Source organism: Lynx rufus, unplaced genomic scaffold (genome assembly GCF_022079265.1).
Source record: "Lynx rufus isolate CCGP_SWC_20201006 ecotype Redwood Valley unplaced genomic scaffold, mLynRuf1.p SCAF_4, whole genome shotgun sequence".
In the NCBI taxonomy this organism is placed as follows: Eukaryota; Metazoa; Chordata; class Mammalia; order Carnivora; family Felidae; genus Lynx; species Lynx rufus.
The window spans coordinates 169,265,493-169,285,570 of NW_025814856.1; the positions used below are offsets into that span (position 1 = coordinate 169,265,493).

General features: G+C 59.8%; 1 protein-coding gene across 5 annotated transcripts in view; it reads right to left on the reverse strand.

The window, feature by feature from the left end:
• The window catches only part of PTPRN2 (protein tyrosine phosphatase receptor type N2), a 766,821-nt gene that overhangs the window by 256,643 nt on the left and 490,100 nt on the right, over positions 1–20,078 (reverse strand). For all 5 annotated transcript variants that reach the window (XM_047094888.1, XM_047094886.1, XM_047094889.1 and 2 more), the window contains one exon: positions 13,548–13,612. In XM_047094888.1, coding sequence (XP_046950844.1) covers positions 13,548–13,612 — 65 coding nt within the window. The remainder of the gene's footprint in view (positions 1–13,547; positions 13,613–20,078) is intronic.

Here is a 20,078-nt window from a genome sequence, read left to right on the forward strand (position 1 = left end):
GATATTGTTTCAACGTCAAGAGTTTCATCCAGGGGACCCCAGGCTGGAGGGGGGTGTCTGCCTCTGGCCCTGGCTGTCACTTCCCACTGGAGGAAGGAGGCCCCTCGGGCCAGTCAACCACGGCCAGCCCTCCCCTGCTGCTTAGGACGCCGGGTTTCCCACCTGAGCACCACCGCTGGTGAGACCCCCTGATTCAGGCCATGTGGTAACTTTTACTCCCTCGCTGTGGCTGGATGTCCCAGATGATACCACGGGTTTGGTGGCTCTGTGCACAGAGGTGTCCCATTATCTTTCTAGAAATGCACACTGGTCTTTACCTTGTCTGTCGCTCACTGGCTTGGTATTATGTTTTACTCTTCTATCAACTGTTAATTGTGGTGTAGAACACGGCGAACACGTGTTTCTCAGAAGTTAGCTTATCTACACACTATCTTTGGGACTCTGACGCAAACAGGCCAGGTTTGACCACGGGGCAGTGTCACGGGCTGAGTTGTGCCCCCCTCGTATCCTGAACCCTTGCTCCCAGGACCTCAGAACGTGATTGTATTTGGTGATGGGGTCTGTGCAGACATGATTAAGTCAGAATGCGGCCCCTGCGATGGGCGCTGATCCGATCCGATCGGCGTCCTTCGAAGATATCAGGACACAGACACACACACACACACACACACACACACACACACACACACAGGAGGACCACAGGAGGACCACAAGTGGACACAGAGGGAGACGGCCATCCACAGGGCAAAGGAGAGAGGCCTCGGAGGAAAGCAACCGTGACCACGCCTGGACCTCAGACTTGTGGCCCCAGGATGTGTGACCAGGAAGTGGGTGGTTCAAGTGCCCCGACTGTGTGGCAGGAAACACAACCCCTCAGGTATGTCACACGTGTGATCGCACGGTGGGTCCCTCACGCGACGGAGGAAACAAGCTTATGCTTTCAGTGTAGCATTAAATCCGAGTGCTGGTCAAGGGAAGAAAGTTCCTTGTTGAGAATTTTCTTTTTGCTTTACATTCTCCGTAAGAACAACAGCTATAGTCCCATGAAAGGGTTGTGCACGCAGGAGCCTCACTAGCCAACCGTTACCTGGGGCCCCTGTCGCACAGAAATGACGCCCAGCGGCCTCGGTCTTCCTCCCTTCCGAGGCGTGTGGGATCTGTCTGCACCTGCCGTTCTGAGGGTCCCCTGACACAGGATTGTAAAGCATATCGTGTGGTGTGGATAGGAGGGGCCGCCCTCAGGCCGGGGCTGGGCCCGTGTTCAGTACTCAGGGAGGGGCGGTCCCGTGGCTGCAACAGGACGCACCCCTCCCTTCTCTATCCCCGGTGACCAGACCGCAGTCAGTGCCTTGCAGGGTCCAGGTGTGGCTCGGAGGGGCTCCGGGTGCTCAGACAGCAAAGGTCTGGTTGCAGTGCAGACGCACCTGTGGGCTCCTGAAGCTGAGTTCTACCTGCTGACCCTCGACTACACGTCCAGAAGGTAGTCACCCGCTCGCCCCGACCCGGGGAGGAGGGTATAGCTTGTTCAGAATTTGGAAAACGTGGGTTTTGCTCACGGCCTCGTGGGTGGGAGCGTTGTGTGCCTAACATACCCTCCGGCTGAAGATTACTTCATATCACAGAGACCTCCGGTGCTCACGTGTCTGAGGGCTTTGACTCTTAAGAATCTTGATGAGAAAAAATAACTTAATATAGCAATACAACAAGAATTAGCTAGTTTAATAAAAATAACAAAACTGGATTTCCTTTTCACATTTACCTGAAAACATGGAATCACGGGGAGAGGCCCACGAATGGGCCACGTTCACGCACTCTTTACTCTCTCAGGGTTCACGGGACAGGTGTGAACCGTGATGACCCCAACCCTGGATGCCGACACTGGGTCTCCCCAGTTTTGTCAGCACCGGGCAGACAGGGGCACGCGCACGTGTGTGTGTGTGTGTGGTCTGGGGGTCAAACTAGACCATTAAAGGGGAAACAGATTAGGCTGGAGAGGCCGACTTGGTCCATACAATCACATGAGCAAAATACTGTATCCCCGAAAGGAGAAAAATTCAGTGGGAGGTCAGTCAGCCATCAATCCTGGGGCTTCAAGTCAGCAGGGGAGAGGACATCTGTGATTTCAGGGTACTGTGGATCAGATTTGTGTCCCCCAAAGAGGCGCATGCAATTCCCAACCCTCGCTATCTGAGAGAGGCCTCATTTGGAAATAGGGTCTTTGGAGACGTGATCAGGTTAAGACGAGGTCACACCGGGGTAGGGTGGGCCTCGGTTCAACGTGACGGGTGTCCTTCTGAGGACAGACGCATGGGAGAAGCCAAATGGCCACAGACGCAAGGCTGGAGAGATGGGTCGAGAAACCACAGGCCTCCAAGGATGGCCACAAGACCAGAAGCTGGCAGAGGCAGAGAGGCTGGAGGCCTCAGAGGGAGCACAGCCCTGCCCACACCTGGATTTGGGGCTCTGGCCTCCGCAATGCAAGAGATCAATTCCTCCGTCTTAAGCCCCCAGTTTGTGTCCCTGCGTTACAGTGGCCCCAGGCCCCGACACCCAGGAGTGGTGGCCACCATCCAGACAGGAGACACAAGGGCCACGGGACCCGTGCAGACCGGCTGTGGGGGCACCCCATCTGGGGCACGCAGGGTGCCAGGGCCTGCTAATGAGGCCCCGTCTTTGGGATGCGGAGACGTGGCAGGACCACGTGGCCCCTGATCTCAGGGCCTGGTGTGGACGGCCACCCTGAGCCTGGGAGCCCAGGTGAGGGAGAAGGAGGTGCGTCCTGCTGGCCCCGATGCCCCCCGGCAGGGACCCGTGACCCAGCTCCGGCCACAACCCCCACTTGCAAGCACCGTAGTTAGAGGCGGGTTCACGGCCGCGGCCGCTAATGCAGTGTCAGTGGCTCTGCTGGGTGTGAGGCAGGCTGAAGGACAGGCCCGGTTTCAGGGGCGTCAGGACGGCGGATCCCCCTTCTCGCCGCAGGGGGGTGTGGACCCGTTTACCTGCACCATCCTGGACGACCACTGCGTGGGTCACATGTCTGTTCTGACAGGAGATTGCTTTAAGTTTAGCATTTGATGATATTTTCTGTTATATTGATTACTAATTATTGCATACGGATGGAAAGAGCCTTTTTTCAAACCCCTGGATTAAGCAAAGAGGAGGTATTCAAATCAGCAATTAAGGTATTCGGATCAGTTGTCATGGGGACGCAGCCTAGGACTGCGGTGAGGAGCACGGTCCTCTGCCGTTTCAGCGACAGCAGACCCAGCCCACACAACATGAAATATATTTTCTACAGGGGCTTCAGAGCCCCGGGAAAGGCAGTCTGAATGATCCATGAAAAAGCAAGCATAAAGGGACGGAACGTGCCAATAAGGGGCGTCTGCCCTGCAGCCAGGGTTCACGATTCAATTCGCTTCAACGAGTGTTTATTGAGTTCCTGCCATATGTCAGGCCTTGTGCCGAGCGCTGGAGACACCGGGGATGATTAAGACACACGTGGATTTTACTCCTGAGTGTACGGTTAAAGGGGGACAGACATGAAATCACATAACTCGACTACGCTCTGACAGATGCCATGGGAGCCCTTCTCGGGGAGGAGGAGGCTGCCGAGGGACGACGCGCCCCCTTGGCCCCGAGGACGGGGCCTCCCGAGACAGCTGTCCCAGACAGCTCCTCCCCACTCCCGACTTCAGGACCCCTGGTAGGGAAGCAGCTTTCTAAACCCTGAGCGCTTGGGTGGGGTGGGGAGGGGAGATGGCCAGCATGTCCCCCCAGATGATAGGTTGGGGTCATAACCCCCACTACTTGGGGGGAACTTATTTGGAGACCCGGTCTTTATAGAGATCCCGGTCCAATAGGAGAGGTGTCCTTATGAAACGGGGAAGTCTGGACATGAGCACAGACGTGCACGGGACAGCAGGTGCAGGTGGTCAGAGCCTGGAACTGATCCTTCGTCACGGCCACTGGGGAACGACCCGGGATGCCAGTCCGGAGCTGTGACACACACCTGTGCCGTCTGAGCCACTGGCGTGTGGAGCTTTGTCACAGCCGCCCGCAGACCACGCCGGGCCGTTCCACCTCCTGCCCAAAGCCCAGGCTGGCGCAGGGGGCTCAGGGCCGGCAGCCGCTGGGACTCTGTCCGAAGGGTCCCACGGGGGGCTGGATGTCCCCTGGAAGGCACCGTCACCGTGGATGCCGGGGCGGCACCATCTGGGGAGTAAGACACAGGCTTGGCATCAGACCGTCGCGGCTGAAACCTGACCACCGCCCCCGTCACTGAGGCTCTGAGCCTCGTTTTCCTCGTCTGTGAGCCGCGTGCGGCTGGCGGCCAGGGCGGCTGTGTTGGGTTGGGCTGGGGATTACTCCCTCCACGCTTCCTCACTTTCTTTCGAGCAATTCCAAGTCTTACCGCTTGAGCCTTCCAAGGGGTTTCTGAAACGTTACCCTCTGAGAGCTGTAGAGCTTAGTGTCTCTAGAGCTTAGCTCTTTCACTGAAAATACCCTCCTGACACCCACTAACTCAGAGGAAGCCACGGAGACAATACCCCACTTTATTGAGACGGACCCACACGCCTTACGGGGACACCCTCAAATCCCAGCCGTAACAGCCTGCGAGGGAGACACGTACTGGGCACACTTCCCCCCAGAATGCAGGGGGAGGCGCTGGGAGCAGGCGCGGGCGGGGCGGGGCGGGTGAGGTGCCCCGGGCGGACGCTCCTTATTTCATTTGACGTGACTGTTTGCTCTGATGTTGAATAAAAATTGAATCTGTCACTATAGCAACTGCCACATCACTATGGCACCTCTCCTGCCTCTAAACCACAAAAAGTATTGAAAAGACATTCGTGGCCCACGTGACGTGGTACTTACTACAGCATTTCAGAAGGAAAAAATGCTGTTTCATAATAAACTCGTATTTGTCGATATGGCAAGTGCTGTTAATTACATCGAACACAGGTCTGTGTGATTTTCTTCACTTTTAAGAAATGAGAACACAGTGTGGAGAGCAGCAGTGGGGCCTGGTGGGCCGGGTGGGGGGCGGGGGGGGGAGCTGAGCTCCAGCAGAACTCAGAGCCCCTCAGCATCTCTCAGCTGACCTCTGACCCCCATCACCTCTGCCCAGCAGGCTGAGAACAGAACAGATCTGGGAAGGCCCTGCCAATACTTTAATGCAATTTCATGCAGATCGCTCTCATTTCAAACACAAATTAAGAATGTTGACAAGTAAACAGGCTTTTCTTAGGACTCATGCACTTTTTGCTTTTAGGAAGAACAAATTCCATTTTCTGGGTTCAGAAATGCACATTAGCATAACCCAAGGTGACTCCTGAACCAAAGGACAAACACGGGGAGCCCAGATCTCTCTGGAACCGCCCGAGCCCCAGCAGCCGGTCAGCCACGGCTCCCAGAAGCTTGTTGGGGGCCTGGGCACTGGGTGGGGACGCCGTGCGTCCCTGGAACCACCTGGCGTGCGTAGGAGTGTGTGTGTTTCTGCAGAGAGGTTCCAAGTTTGCCCTGGGCTCTCGGGGCGCCTCTGGTCACGGAAGAGCCGTGGGCGAGCCGTGGGAGCTCGGCCATGTCCAGGGGAGGACGCCTCGTTTTTCTACAGGTAGCACAGACTCACGACAACACAACGTTACCGTCTCTGCCCGAGAGACCCTGTCCACCCTGACGCCCCCATCTTGCCCACCCGGCAGACTTATCCTCCGCCCCGCCGTCCGTTCTCTCACGGACTCCACACCTCCGACGGCGCCCATCCCCGAGGCCCCCGTCTCCACGTTAGGCTCCCACCACCTGCCCCCACCAACTGCCCACAGCCAGCACCCCTCCCCCGGGATTCCCAAGGGCAGCGGGGATGTTTTATATCACTTACGGCGTCCTCCCCGTGCGACACGGTGCCGAGGGAGATCCTTACAAACACATGATGACCTGAGTTATTTTCACCCTTCTCTCTCACGTTTTGTGAGGTCGACAGGTGACCAGGGGTTGGCGTGGCCACACGGAGCCCGGGGACGTGCGCCGGGGTGTCTCCCGTCGCGCCCTCACAGGTTTGTACACGTGAACGCGCACCCTGGTCTTTTCCTTATTAAAACCGTGAGAAGGGCATCAAAGGTAAAAGGACACAACTATGCACGTGCTGAGCAAACATCGGCCTCCTGGTCTGGGGGACACGAGGTGAAGGGCAAACAGGGCATCTGGGTACCGTCTCTCCAAGTCCCTGCGAATCTACAACACGTTCAAAATAAACAGTCAAAAATCGCATTAAAGACATTTCTGGGAAAGGAGAGAACTCGCTTAGCATCCCCCAGCCGTGCGAGGGACCACATGCGTGTATTTGCACGTTGCCTGTGCAAACAGGTGACGTGGCTGCCTCACCGTGAGAGGCCTCAGAATGATTTTTAATGAAATCATCACATTCTGTTTGATTCTTCCAGTGTAATTAGTTACCTTCCTCTGGCTTTATATTTCATTCGGGTTTGATTTTTCCAAAGGTCCTCTACGATAAACCCCTGGGACGCGGGGGGGAAGCTGTCTAGGCTGTGGGCAACCACCCTCACGAGCTCTCTACGAGCTGAGTGCGTGACTTTGAGCACATTTGATCTTTACTAAAGAAACCACGCGACGGCCTGCGGACGAGACTCCAGATCACGCTCCAGGCCCCGCGAGACTGGCCCGTGACCCCGCCTCCCCGGTCGCCACGAGGCCGACTGGCCGGACGGTCCCCTGCCGGCAGGGCCGTGGTCATACTCCTCGTGCCAAGAGCCCCGTCAACTACCCTGTGAGTCCACCAGGCATGGCGAAGGCAGGTCCCCGCGCCATCCACGACATGGAAGGGGACAGCCTCCCCCAAACCTGAGGTCAGGTGGCGCTCCTCCCCCATCTCTGTTTTTGGGGACGCTCACCCTGATGGTCACGCTGGGCAAAGGTCCCTCTATGTCAAGGTCAAGTCATGTCCTTGTCCAACCGGACCCACCGAGCAGGGCATCTGGGGGTGGGCAGGGCCCCAGGGACTCAGCCCAAGTCTGCATGTGGTGCCCACGTGCGCCTCAGCGGTCCCCGTGGGGTTCTGCGGAGGAAGGGGCTGTTTTCTCAAACATCCGTCACACCGCACGGTACCAGGTATCACGCGTGCACACACACCGTGTGGTGAACGCACACTGATTCCTGGGGTCGACACACGAGCACAGCGTCACGGACTTTTAAGGGACATTTGGGATCAGCATAGTCTTGGCCCCGGATTCCTTTCTTTGAACAAAGTCGTGGCCCAGGAGCCCAAGAGGTGACAGAAGCGAGAGACGTGCACAGGTAAGCAGAGGGGGGTGGCGATGAGGCTGGGGTCCACCTCACCTCCCCCCCACGCCCCACACCCCACCACACCGGGACGGGGCTCAGGACACGCTGCCCCGATACGGCGCCTCGACATGCAAATGTCTCCACCCGAAGGAGGTCCCGACGGCACCAGAGCGGGAAGGTTCCCCGGCCGCCCCTTCTCCCTGAAGCAGGTCACGGACCCTCACCAGAGAGGGTCCTCTGTGTCCGGAGGAAGGGGCAGCCTGTATCTCCTAGACAGAGGGACACTGAGCAGATCCCTGCAGACAGGCCTCCCTCAGTCCCCCCACGACCGCCCTTCCCGCACAGCCCTCAACCTACCGTGCTCCCCACGACTGCCCTTCCCACACACCCCTCAACCTACCGTGCTCCCCACCACCACCCTTCCCACACAGCCCTCAACCTACCGTGCTCCCCATGACTGCCCTTCCCGTGCACCCCTCAACCTACCGTGCTCCCCACGACTGCTCTTCCCACACACCCCTCAACCTACCGTGCTCCCACCACCGTCCACACAGGCCTCAACCTACCGTGATCCCCAAGACCGCCTTTCCCACCCACCCCTCAACCCACCGTGCTCCCACCACCGCCCATACACCCCTCAACCTACCGTGCTCCCCACGACTGCCCTTCCCACACACCCCTCAACCTACCGTGCTCTCCACCACCACCCTTCCCACGCACCCCTCAACCTACCGTGCTCCCCAAGACCGCTCTTCCCACGCACCCCTCAACCTACCGTGCTTCCCACCACTGCCCTTCCCACCCACGCCTCAACGTACCGTGCTCCCCACGACTGCCCTTCCCACCCACGCCTCAACCTACCGTGCTCCCACCACCGCCCATACACCCCTCAACCTACCGTGTTCCCCACCACCGTCCACACAGGCCTCAACCTACCGTGATCCCCAAGACCGCCTTTCCCACCCACCCCTCAACCCACCGTGCTCCCACCACCGCCCATACACCCCTCAACCTACTGTGCTCCCCACGACTGCCTGTCATGTCAAATCCCACAGGAAATACTCAGGTCTGCATTTCCTTATGCCCCCGTGCCGTGTGAAACTTGTACTGAACACATCTGTGTACCTTTCTCCTGCTCATCTGTCTTTGCCGGTGTAACTGTCCCCAGCCAGGGACCCTAGGAGGGTGAGGAAAACTTTCTCCTCCCTACACTAGATGGAAAGATTTCCTTTTTCAGAATCTGAACAGATGGCCGTCTCTCTTCTGCCTGAATCTGCCGGGTGACGGAGAGCTCATTACCATCCCGGGCTCCTTCCGTAGCAGGCCCTCAGCACTCGGTCTGAACCAGGACCACTGTGTGGTGCCGTGTGCTCTTCTGAAGCTCCCTTGCTGAGTTTCCGAGCCTCGGGAGCAATGCCGGGCTCGAGGGGCAGCCGCTCTCCTGCTGAGATCACATCGTCACGAGATCAGAAGGTAACTCCGTATTTCACATGCACTTACGGGAGCTAGACGCAGGGGTCTGCCCTCCCGGATCCCTCCCAGTGACAATCATCTAGATGAATTTCCTTCTAAATGTTTGAATTTTTCTTGTAATATTATAATTTTCCTTTTGAAGAAACATGACTTTATTAATTTGAAGAAAATGCAAACACTTTCAAGATGTCAGAAATCAGATCCTGAAACACGACAAAATACCCCCGATCTATTAGGAATGTGTGCGTGTACTGTAATCTGCTCATTTCCTTTAAGTTTTGTTTCGAGGTATTTCCATTTGGCTTAAAGGGCTTTGGCTCTGCCACCACGTGTGTGAGTCTCCAGCACCAGGGAGAGAGACCGCGAGGCATTTAGCAATCACCGTCCACCGCTCACTCCAGACTCAGAATTAGCAGATGCACAGCAAATACATGGAAAAAAAAAACAACCCAGAATCATCAAAATCAGCCCTAATACGGCACGACACGGTTAACGTCAGAGAAAGAGGCGTTAGCTTTTTGAAAACACCTCCACTTTTGCCCCCTTTGTTCCCATTTTCACTTTCCAAAACCAGCTCCAAACCCACCGGCGCCCCTGCCTCCATCGGGGGCGGCCTCTGAATGTGCTTGGCTTTGGCAGGAGTCCGGGGAGGGGGCGGGGATACTGGCCAGGAGAACCTGTCAAGAACGACCTCAGTCAACTTCAAGGGGAGGGAGCACTGTCTTCTGAGACCGCCAGGAGGACAAGGGCAGGCGAACGGAGAGGTGGTCTCGACACATGCGGTGCAGCAAGAAAGCCCTGGGGCTCCGGACGAGACAGGGCTTGGGGGGCAGCCCGGATGGCAGGGGAGTCTGCACGGCCGGGTCCCAGTCCCTGGGGGTGGTTGTTTCCGCCCCTGAAGGTGGCGAGGTCAGGCTCTGGCCACTCAGGGACCAGAGGGAAATGAGTCAGGTGGGCGGAAAGGAAGGAGACAGTGCTGTGGAGGGGGCGGGGGGAGGCTTGCTGGCACCCCATCCCCACCTAGCAGGACCTCCCCGCCTGCCCGGGAATCGGGTCAATCCAATGCCTAGACCGCACCGCACGGCTGACAGTGACACCCTTTCTGTTTGTGGGACGCAGAAACTCGGGGACGGAGATGGGGTGGCAGGGAGCTCGGGTGTCCTGCTCTGCCCTCGTGGGCTGAGATGGCTCGCCACACCTCCAGGTGCAGAGACGCAGGGGTGACTGGGGCACAGTGAGCGTGTCGGCCTGGGGAGGGGAGTCTGGGGTCACCATCCTATGGGTAACAACAAAGCCAAGGCCTGGACGCGATCCCTCGGGAGGCCGTACAAGGAAGAAGACTGTGCCTTGGGGTCGTCAGAGCGGGACCTCAGTGGTCAGTGAGACCTGCCTGGGGGACAAGGGACTGCGGTCCAGGAGGGGGCGGCTGGTGTGGCAGCCGTGAGTCAGAGGCGGCTGAATGCAGAACCTTCAACAACCGGGGAGACCGAGCGGTGACAGGGGTGCAGGGAGCAGGTGGGGGAGGCACCGTGTGTGGGAAATACGCACCGATGTTGAAGCGTTTGCTGGGAAGGCATCTCTGGCGTCGGGTTTTACTTAACAGCGCGGGAAACGCGGGAGCGGACTGCGTGCTGACAGCCACGAGCCGGAGGGGGGGGCTGATGTGCTAGTGCAGAGGGGGCAAGAGCGGAGGGGACCCCACATTCGTCCCAGCTGGCAGCGTAGACACGGGCGGGATGCAGAGCTCTGGCGCAGGAGGCACGTGGCAGGGGCGTGGACGGAGGGGGGTGGGTGTGTGCGCACACGAGGGAGGGGAGAATCGCCAAGGGCGCGCGCGGGGAACGGCCAGTGAAAGCGCTTGCAAATGACCGTCTGGCGGGTGCGGAGCCGTCCCTCGAGATGCGTGCCGGTGAGTTTGTGCTCCCTCGGCAAGAGGGCGATGGGAAAGCCAGCGAGACACGCCCTTTGACCCCCAAGCCGCAGCCCCGCGGGGGCGGAGAAAGAAAACACACACTCGCGCCCCCGGAGGCTCCCGACAGCGCCGCCGCTGGCGGACACGGGAACGGACGGCACAGGCGGCGACGCGGGTGGCGTCCGAGGAGGTGAGCGTGAACGTGTGTGCGGGTCGAGAGAAGGGCAGACGTCGAGGCCACGGGGCTCCCAAGCCCACGGGTGAGGAGGCCAGACGAGGAGGGAGAGGGGGGTGACGGCAGCGGTGAGGCTGTCCGGACATGGACCTGACTCGTGGTCGCCACCAGGACCCGGCGTTGAGGCTCGTGGCACGGAAACGCAGAGATGGTTTGTCCACGTGAGACAGAGAGACAAAACCAGTGGAGGTGACGCAGGGCTCTGTCTTGACAGGGGACAGCGAGCCCTGTCCCTCCGTGGGCCCCGGCTCCCGGCGGGAGGGGAGCTCCGCCAGGGGGAGGTCTGTCTGCTGCCCTCCCCCGCTGCAGACCCGGTCCTTGGTGCCAGGCGCCCGCAGGCACCCCGTGAGAATCTTTACGGCGAGCGAGCGAGCGAACGGGGCGTTGAGCCCAGCGGGGGGGGGGGCTCTCACTGTAGACACAGAAACAGGAAAGAACACACACCCACGGAAAACCACACAAAACCGAGGCCAAAGAGGGACGGGGAGCGTCCAGATGCCAAAATGAACGGAGAAGGGAAAAGCTGGGCACGACTGGGAGCCGCTCGCAGCCGCTCGCCGGAATGTGGCAGCTCCACGTGGGTTCAAGGTGCGGGTCGGGCCACACAGGGACAGCACACACCGCCGGGGGCTGCGGGGGCTGGGGAAGCAGGGAATCTTCCTGTGAGGCTTCCCAGGGACCCAGCGAGGTGGATGCGTGATCACCTCCCGTGACAGGGCAGGAGGCGGAGTCGTGTGGGGGCAGCCGAGACCGGGAGACCCGACATTCAGGGAGAAGACAGACACGAAGCTTGGGGGGCTGCAGCAGCACATCACGAGCTGGGTCGGTGACCCCCAAGCCACCGGAGGGCAGAGGGGCTCAAAGAGGGGAGCCGACCTAGGGGAGGCAGGGACCGGAGCAGGGTTTGGCCAAGATGCCGGGGAGGCGCGAGGACGCGAAGTCACAACGTCCAGAACCCCCGGTCTGAGCGGCGTCCCCCAGCAGGTGGAGGGCTGGGGTCCCACCGACAGTGCTGTTCGCTCTCTGCTGTTCAGCAGCCGGCCGGGAGGGCGCCTCTGAAACCTCGCTCGGCCGGAGCGAGCCGGGGGCGCAGCCCATCGCCGTGTCCCCTCTCTTTCCCGAAACTACAGGAGACCGTGTTTCCCTCAGGAAGAGGGCCCCCGGGTACCAGGCCCCGCACTGAGGTCTGGGGGGGCCGGCAGCCCCACGGCCTCACGTGGACCCTGGTGGGGGGTGGGCTCCTGGTGCCAGAGCTTTCCCGGCAGAAGCAGCGTGGACGTTCTCCCCAGTCACCTCCTGCGGCCACGACTCGACACCGAACAGGACCCCCCCCGTGAGGATGAGGCAGGAAAGGAGGGCAGGGGCTCCCCGTCTTTGCTGCATCCCAGACAGGCAGCACGGTCGGAAGCTTCCATCGAGACTCCGACGCTCCAAGCCATCCTGGCCCTTTCTGCCACTGGCCCCGCTCCTTCCCCGGGGCTTGGGCCTTTCGGGGACCCCACGTCTCCATCTCCTCCCCTCACTGCCAGCACGCGGGGGCGGGGTCGAGTGGGACGTCCTCCCTGACACACGCTCACCCTCGCGGCCTGAGCTGGGAGTGAAGGGACCAAGCACAGTGGGGTCTTTCGGTCCCGCGGAGACTTCGCCGACGAGTTTCTGCCCGTCTCCTCCCCACTTTGCCCGTCACACCAGCGGAACGCGGGCGCTTTCTCTGCAAGGCCCTTCCTACCCGCCCGCCACTCGGCAAGCGCGGAAAGGAGCCTGTTTGTGAGGAGCAACTAATTAAAATTCTCATTTCGAGAGCCAGGACTCCCAACTGCTGAACGGCAGATTTCCCCACGAGAGCGGCTAATCTTTGAGTGGCTCCGTGGAGGGCGTCTACGCGGTTAGCGAGGAGCACTCATAAATCAGCCGCCCCCTAGCAGTTAATTATCTGTAACGGCCCGGGCCGTGAAATCTACAATTTCGACGCAATAGCACCGGTTGGTTTGGGTCCACGCTGCCTTACGAGTGGCAGGCTGCAACCCCGGCGAGGAACCACGTCGTCCCGCGTGCGACTCACGAAGCTGCCCCGAGACGGGGAAGGGGGCGCCAGCCAGGGGGCCCAGAGGTGGGCGCCATCAGCCGTGGCTGCCGCGGGAGTGTTTGGCCGAGCACCTCTTCCTGAAGCCAGCACGGCCACCCAGTCACAGCGCGGAGGCGCTCCCGCGTGCGTGGTGTCCCGGCCCAACGCGTGTCTCCACGTAACACGCCACAGTCTGCCCCCCCCCCCCCACCGAGTCCCCAGAGGCTACAAGAAATGCCTCTGGCTGGGGCACGTCCACAAACTTAGCCACCACAAAACCTCTGAAGAAGGAAGTCCGTGTTTTCTGAAGACTCAGTGTTTTCCGACCCCGTGGCTGCGTTCTCAGGGGGACACCGAATCACAACTTCAAATGCCACCGAACACAGCGCCACATTCGCCAGGCTCCGTGGACCAGCGTCTTCAAGCAGCGGGAGGTAACAACTCCGGCCTCTCCCAGGTCAGCATGATGTCACACGGACCGTGTACGGCCATCCCCCGGGTCCCCACACGGACGGGAGCGGCACCCCAACAGGCGCGTCTCAGAGGGCAGCCCCTCCTGTACTCACCGACCCGCTTCCCGCCTGAAGAATCTCCAGTCCAGATGCTTTTTCCAGTTTGTCCTTGTTGTCAACTGTTAGGAAAAATTAAGCACAGGGGTCAGCTTACAGAGCTCATCGTTCTCAAGACATTCTGAGCATTTTCCTCTATTGAAAAGCATTTCACGAAGTCACTGTGTGCAGACGGCCGAATTCAACAGCCCAGCTGTGAACGAGCCTGGAGCTGGTCCTGCTGGGCACGAGGCCCCTTCCGCCCCCCCGACCCCCACCCCGGGAGCAGACGCACAGGGCGAGCGTCATCACAGGGAGCTCACACGGCTGTTGCAAACACTGCACGAGGCATCGAATGCAGACATTCTCTGCGTGCTGTGAAGTCTCATTTTAGAACTATCTGATGGCCATTCACTGAGCAATCATCGGGAGGCACCCTAACCCTAGCCCCTTGACCAGGGCCCGAGCTCACGAAGAAGACTCACTGGGAGGCGAGCCCGAGCGCGGGCACTGACTCCAGCGGTGCCGGGGGCCGCCCCGTCCCTCACCCGCGCCCTAGTTTGCCCCTGACTTAGAACGAGGGAGACCGGCAGAGGACGATGACCCTCCATATGAGACCAAGGGAAGTGAGCTCTGGAACAATTAGGAGATGTAAATGAAAACCCGGCAATCCTAACGCCCGCACCGCAAACCCACCTGCCCCCACTTTGTCGGGAAGAAGTCGTGTCACGAAGCAATTGACCTTGGCTTACAAATCTGCAGCAATGTTCTTTCGGGTAAAGCCCATGTCATTTTGGAAATGAATACCAGGAAAAACACAATTTTACTGCAGACCCTAAGAATGAAGAGTGTCTTGCAATTGTGGTTAATGCCGAACGAGAGCAAGAAAATAGCGGTTACTTCCAACTCTTACTGTCCTGCACCCACATTAATCTTGGGTAATGGGATTATATCTCATAGAGGGTTACAAACGGGAGCCCGCTGTAGCCTGTCTGCCCACCTCGGGGCCTCTCGTCGTCTTGTACCAAGTTTTTCCCCGTGAACAAATGAACATTATTTTTTACACGCAGGTAATTATCCCCGCGCTGAGAGAACGAGGCAGACACAACCCCATCTGGGCTGGAGAGGCAAACGCTTTCAGACCCTTCAGTGGGTGCGGGGCCAGAGAGAGGGCAGGGGGAGGGGGTGTCCCAATGTAAACCCCGAATGGAGGGGAACAGTCTTGAAGAGCCAGAGTACAAAGCAATCGATCTTAATGTTCTTCTGCGAACAAAGGAAACACTTTACTGAATGTCAAGCTACTTTTGGGGGGAATAATAGTGAGCTCTTAAATAGGCTGAGAAGGAGAAAGCGCATGAAAAGGGTATTTTAAAGGGACTGCACTTACTGCCACAGAGGAGTACCCGATATTTCAGGGTCAGGGATGAAAAAGCCGGTCTGACAATAATAACGCGGAGAACCCAGTCCGAGGGTCAGCAAACCTCCTAGAGAAGGCGGGGTGGTAGGTGTGCCGGGCGGGGCAGGCCAGGGGTCTGCGTGAAGGCACAGGGATCCTACCCAAGCGGACGTCCTGGTCGTGTCCCAACAAAACCTCCTCCACGAAGCCGGCGGCAGGGGATCTCCCCCCACCAAGCAGAGGGCCGCACGCTGGCCATCCTCCTGTTTGCAGGGCAAAGTTAGGACCCTTCCGCAGGCTTGCCGACCAGTCCCCTAGGCCCCAGGCCCTTTCCTGCACCAGAAATGCACGCTGGCCTCGGCTCGAGGGAAGCAGGATCGGCCTCCAAGCAGCCCAAGCCCCGGGTGCTGGGAGGCCTTCCCGGCAGCGACTCCTGCCCGTGTCGCCACAGCTCTCAGAGCCACGCGGCGCGGGCTCACCACACCCCCAGGACACTCGGTTATCCAGCCTTCCCACTGCCCGGAAACGGCGACACAAATGACCTCCAGTGAGCAGAGGACAGTAAAATGCGGTGACTGAACCATGCAGGGCTGAGTGGGTACCAAGTCCTTTGGGTTTTTTTGACTGTGTTCTAATAAAACTTTATGGACTTCACAGCTTGAATGTCATATGATTTTAATGTGTCACGAAATACTATTATTTTGATATTGCACTAATTTAAAATTCAGACATTATTCTTAGCTCACAGGCCATACAAAAACAGGTGACAGGTTAGATTTGGCCCATAGGTCATAGTAACGGACCCCTATGGTAGATCCAGCAAAAGTCTGTTGTTTTCAACGGCTTTAAATGTGAGTGGGTAGGACGTCCTTCAGCTGCGTTGAATGTCTGGCTCCCAATATCCCTGAAAACAAGGAAAGGAGCCCCAGGGGAGCACGGCAGCCCGCCCCCACCCCAGCTTCCAGGAACCCTTGCCCCGTTTACAGCCTGACGTGTCCTGTTTCCTGGACTCCCCCACGTCTGACCCGTCTGACCGCGTGCACGCGTGGCCCGTGGACCGGCTGCCGCCCGCATGCCGTCCGTCACAGGCCTTCTGAGGAAGGGTCTGCGTTCCCCAGTTCTACCAGACCGCTTGCCACTGGCACCTTCTGACCAACTCCAGAAAGTTCTGGAAGGGGCACTGGCTGCTTGGTAGGCTCTTCGGGAAACGCTGCGTCACCACCACCGATGGAGAAGCACAGGCCGTGCGTGGGAAAGCGGTGCCGTCACAGCCCGACCCACGGCTGCGCTCGCAGGTCGATGCGGCTGCTGGTTCTGACGCAGGTCGTCGATAAACACAAAGTGATCTGGGGACCAGGGGGCATCACATTATGGTTAATCGCTGGTCTCCGCTTTTTTAGTGGCACGCAAGACAAGATGATGGCCTCTGAGAGCTGGCGCAATGCGGCGCCCACGTGTGCCCCGGGTCCCCGTGATGCCCCGGAGGCCGCCGGGACCGCGCGTCCGCTTCTCAGGGCCCGGGCGGCGCTCGTGAGGTTCCGCCAGCCCAGAGCCTCCCAAAGCCGTCCTGGCCTTTTACAGAGGAGGTCACTCAGCTCCAACCAATCGGCCGCTGAGACACGCAGCCCGAGCCCGGGAGTACCGGGCGCAGGGCCTGGTTCAGGCTCCTGAACGGATCAAAGGGAGACGGAAGCCAAAATCCACATCACCAAGCCCCAAATCACAACAGCAGCAAGGATGCCCCTCCAGGCACCAAGGAGCAGTCCGTGACCTCCGTGAGTCCTAAACCACCTGGGATTCGCATCACGTGGTCTCCTCCTCAGAAATGGGGAAGCCGAGGGAGCACGGTGTGTGGCCCGGAGCCACGGGCAGGGCCGTCTCGGGCGGTGTGGGCTTGTCAGGAATACGGCGGCCCCACGGCTTAAGGACGGACGTCGACTTCCCACAGCGCTGGGGGCCACGCACCTCACACGGAGCGGGTGGCGGGCTGCGTGTCTGGGGAGGACCCTCTTCCCCGCTGCAGGCCGCCGCCCCCCAAGGTGCCCACACGTGCTGGAGGGGCTCTCCCTTCCTCTTCTCACGTGGACCCCAATCCCGCCGGATTAGGGCCCCCTCCTCATGACCTCGTCTGACCCTTACTATCCCCGTGTCCGTAAATACAGTCAGCCTGGGGGTGGGGGCTCCACACATGCATCTGGGGGCACGAGCCGGCCCCCAGCTCCAGGCCCGTCGGTAATTCTGTCCAGCGACGCCCCCGGGCTGACCCGCCCAGACTCCGCGTCCCGCGAGTGGCCAGGAAACGCCAGGCCGATGGGGCGGCTGCGGGGAAGGACCCGTCGTGAGACCCTCGGGAGTCTCAGGCGTGCTCGGGCGCGTGGGCACCAGGCTCTGGGCCCCAGGAGCGGCGGGCTTCCGCTCCCAGACTCCCCGCTGTCCAGATTCTCTGTCCTCTGTGCTCTGCAAATACCGACGGTCGCCGAGGGACCGCCATCCCGTGCCAGCCACCCTTTGTGGGCCACTCCTGGCCTCACCGCGCAGGGAGTTTGCAACGGCAAGCCGCGGGCACGCAGGAAGACCGGCTGTGGTCCTGCGCACGGTCCTCCGCCTCACCCAGCCTCGGTTTTGCCCTCAAGCTTGAGGACAACGTCTGTTTGCTCATTGCGCTAAGATGCCAACAACCTGTGGTCTCCGAGGCTATGGACGTGTTCATCGATGCTTTTCTGCTTCAGCGTCTGAATGCACCTGAGTGTCCCTCCGGGCCGCCTGCCGGTGACCTGGGCTAAGGCCCAGAGTCCCCGTCAGCATCACTGTGTCCGTGAACCCCCCGCTCTGAGCCCCACTCGCTCTGAGAGCCACGCAGCCACCCCTTCCACACAACGTGGCCGCCGGCCGGCGCCTGCTCTCTCTTTGTCCTACAGACAGCTCTCCTGTTCTTTTCAGCGCAAGTGGCCCTGGAACGGAAGCCATCCCAGCCATCTCCGGCACGTTCCGTGACGCCCAGGCCACTCGGACATCCTCCTCCGCGCGGCCCCACACGTTTGCCGTTTCGGGGAATTCGCTCCGAGGGTGCCCCCAGCCAGGGGACCTCCTTCCAGAAATCCCTTCTGCCGGGTGCAACAGAGACACGAACACCCTCTGCCTCACCCTGGACCCCACGCGCACGGCGCCGCCCCCTCAAGCGTCTGGCCTGTGCCCACACCGCTCCCTGCATCGCTGTCTAAGCGAAGGACCACTTTCTAGGCACGCCACGGCAACACGGCCGTTTTGTTTGGTCTCTGGCTAAAGGATTTTAAGAAAAGACAACCCTACTAGCGTTCCATCAGATGTCAGTTCCACGCTATTTTTGTGGCCTCGCGTGGACTCTGACCCGGTGGGTCCGAGCTGGACGGCAGGGCCAGGGGGTGGAAACCCTGTGAGAAGCTGTTTTAATAAAGCCGAGAACAATGCATAAAGCCCATTTTTATCTTCGAGGGAGACAAAAAGGAAGTCCTTTAAAATTAAATTCACCAGATGAAGGATATGCAAATTACCTGGAGAAGCGGAACCCTACAATGTTCTCAAAATTCTGCAGTAGCCTATTTAATTAGTGTTTTAATTTATCAGAAAAATTCCCCGCACTGGACAACTGGTGCAGCGTCCCTGTAATTAGGCACGCAGTGACAGCACAGCGCGGATGCGTCCTCGGCCCCGCCACTTGAACTGAAGGGCGGGCAGAAGTCTCTTCTGAGAGCTAAACCGGGACGGGACAATTTAACGGTTGTGCTCCGTTAGAGGGAACACGGAGAGGGAGCAGGCAGCAGGGGCGGGTGAGGCGGGTGGTGGAAGCTGGCCCCCTTCAGGGTGGCCCGTGGCCCCCGCGGGCACAGCCCACTGCCGGGGGCACAGAGCTGCACCTGCGCACGTTTCCATGGAAAACCTCCTCCACTCTGACACCCACAGGGGCATCTGTGAAAGGGAGTGGAGCTTCTGGCTCATCGGGGGACCTCACAGTGGACCTGCTGGCTCCCCCTTCGCCTGGGGGTGGGATGCCACACACTTCCCTTGGGGATGTCTCCCTGCTTGGACCCTGCCGGGCTGCAGCCAGTGCTGGGGAGGGGAGGGGCAGGCCTGAGAGGAAGCTGCACCTGCCAGGGCACCACCCAGGAGCTCCGCCAGCCCTGCCCACGTCCTCCTTCCCTTGGTGGGGTGAAGAAGTGTTACAGGGCGGGGGGATGAGCTGAGCACCCCCAGACCCCGCCCTGGGGCGAGGGCACCAGCTGAGCACCCCCAGACCCCATCCTAGAACCAACATTGCAGCCCAGTCTTCTCAGGGCAGGGGATCATTACCGGAATTTAAACAACAACAAAAAGGAAATGTTCCTGCTTAATTTCAGTTCATTCTTTTTCCGCACAAGCCTTTCCTAGGAGGCCAGAGTCAAAGGATGAGGCTCGTGGACATGACTCCTCTCCCACCTCAGGGTATCGGCTGAACGCCAGTCTGGGGAGTCACAGCTGCCCCAAACCGTGTTCTCCTGGATGGTAACAGGTATCGGGCAAAATGGGGTCTCTGTTCACACAAGTGTGGGAAACGCAGAGCTAAATAAGGCCGAACACACGTAAACACACCCGTTGGCCTCCTCAGAGCCTTTAATGTGCTCTAGTGCCTTGTGGCCCCCCTGAAGGTACATGGGACTGATGGCCACACCGGACGGGCTGGGGACCACGTCAGACCACGGGGAGGGGCCGGCGGGGGGAGGGCGGGGAGCCGCTCATCCCCCGGCCTGCGTCTCGGGCTCCTGATGCTGGGACCCCCTTGCGGGCGGACAGGCAGCCGCCCAACCCTGCAGAGACCTAGACGCTCACGCAGACAGAGCTGTGGCTTGGTGACAAAGTGGGATCACTGGAGCGCCTGGAGCCCAAGAAAGCTGACAGGTGGCGAGGGGGCCGCTGTCACCTAGGGAAGGAGCAGCCACGTGCAAGCTCGTCACGGTCACTGTGGGAGCAAAGGGCCAGGGGGCCTTGGGGTGATCGGGGGCAGACGTCCCAACCATGGACAGTGGAGGGGGGTGCAGACACAGGTGCAAGGCCTGCGGGGTGTGGAAGGGGCGCCAACGGTGGACGCCAAGCCCAGGCCCCACGGCTGCCCACTTCCCGCGGGCGTCACGGGGCCCTGC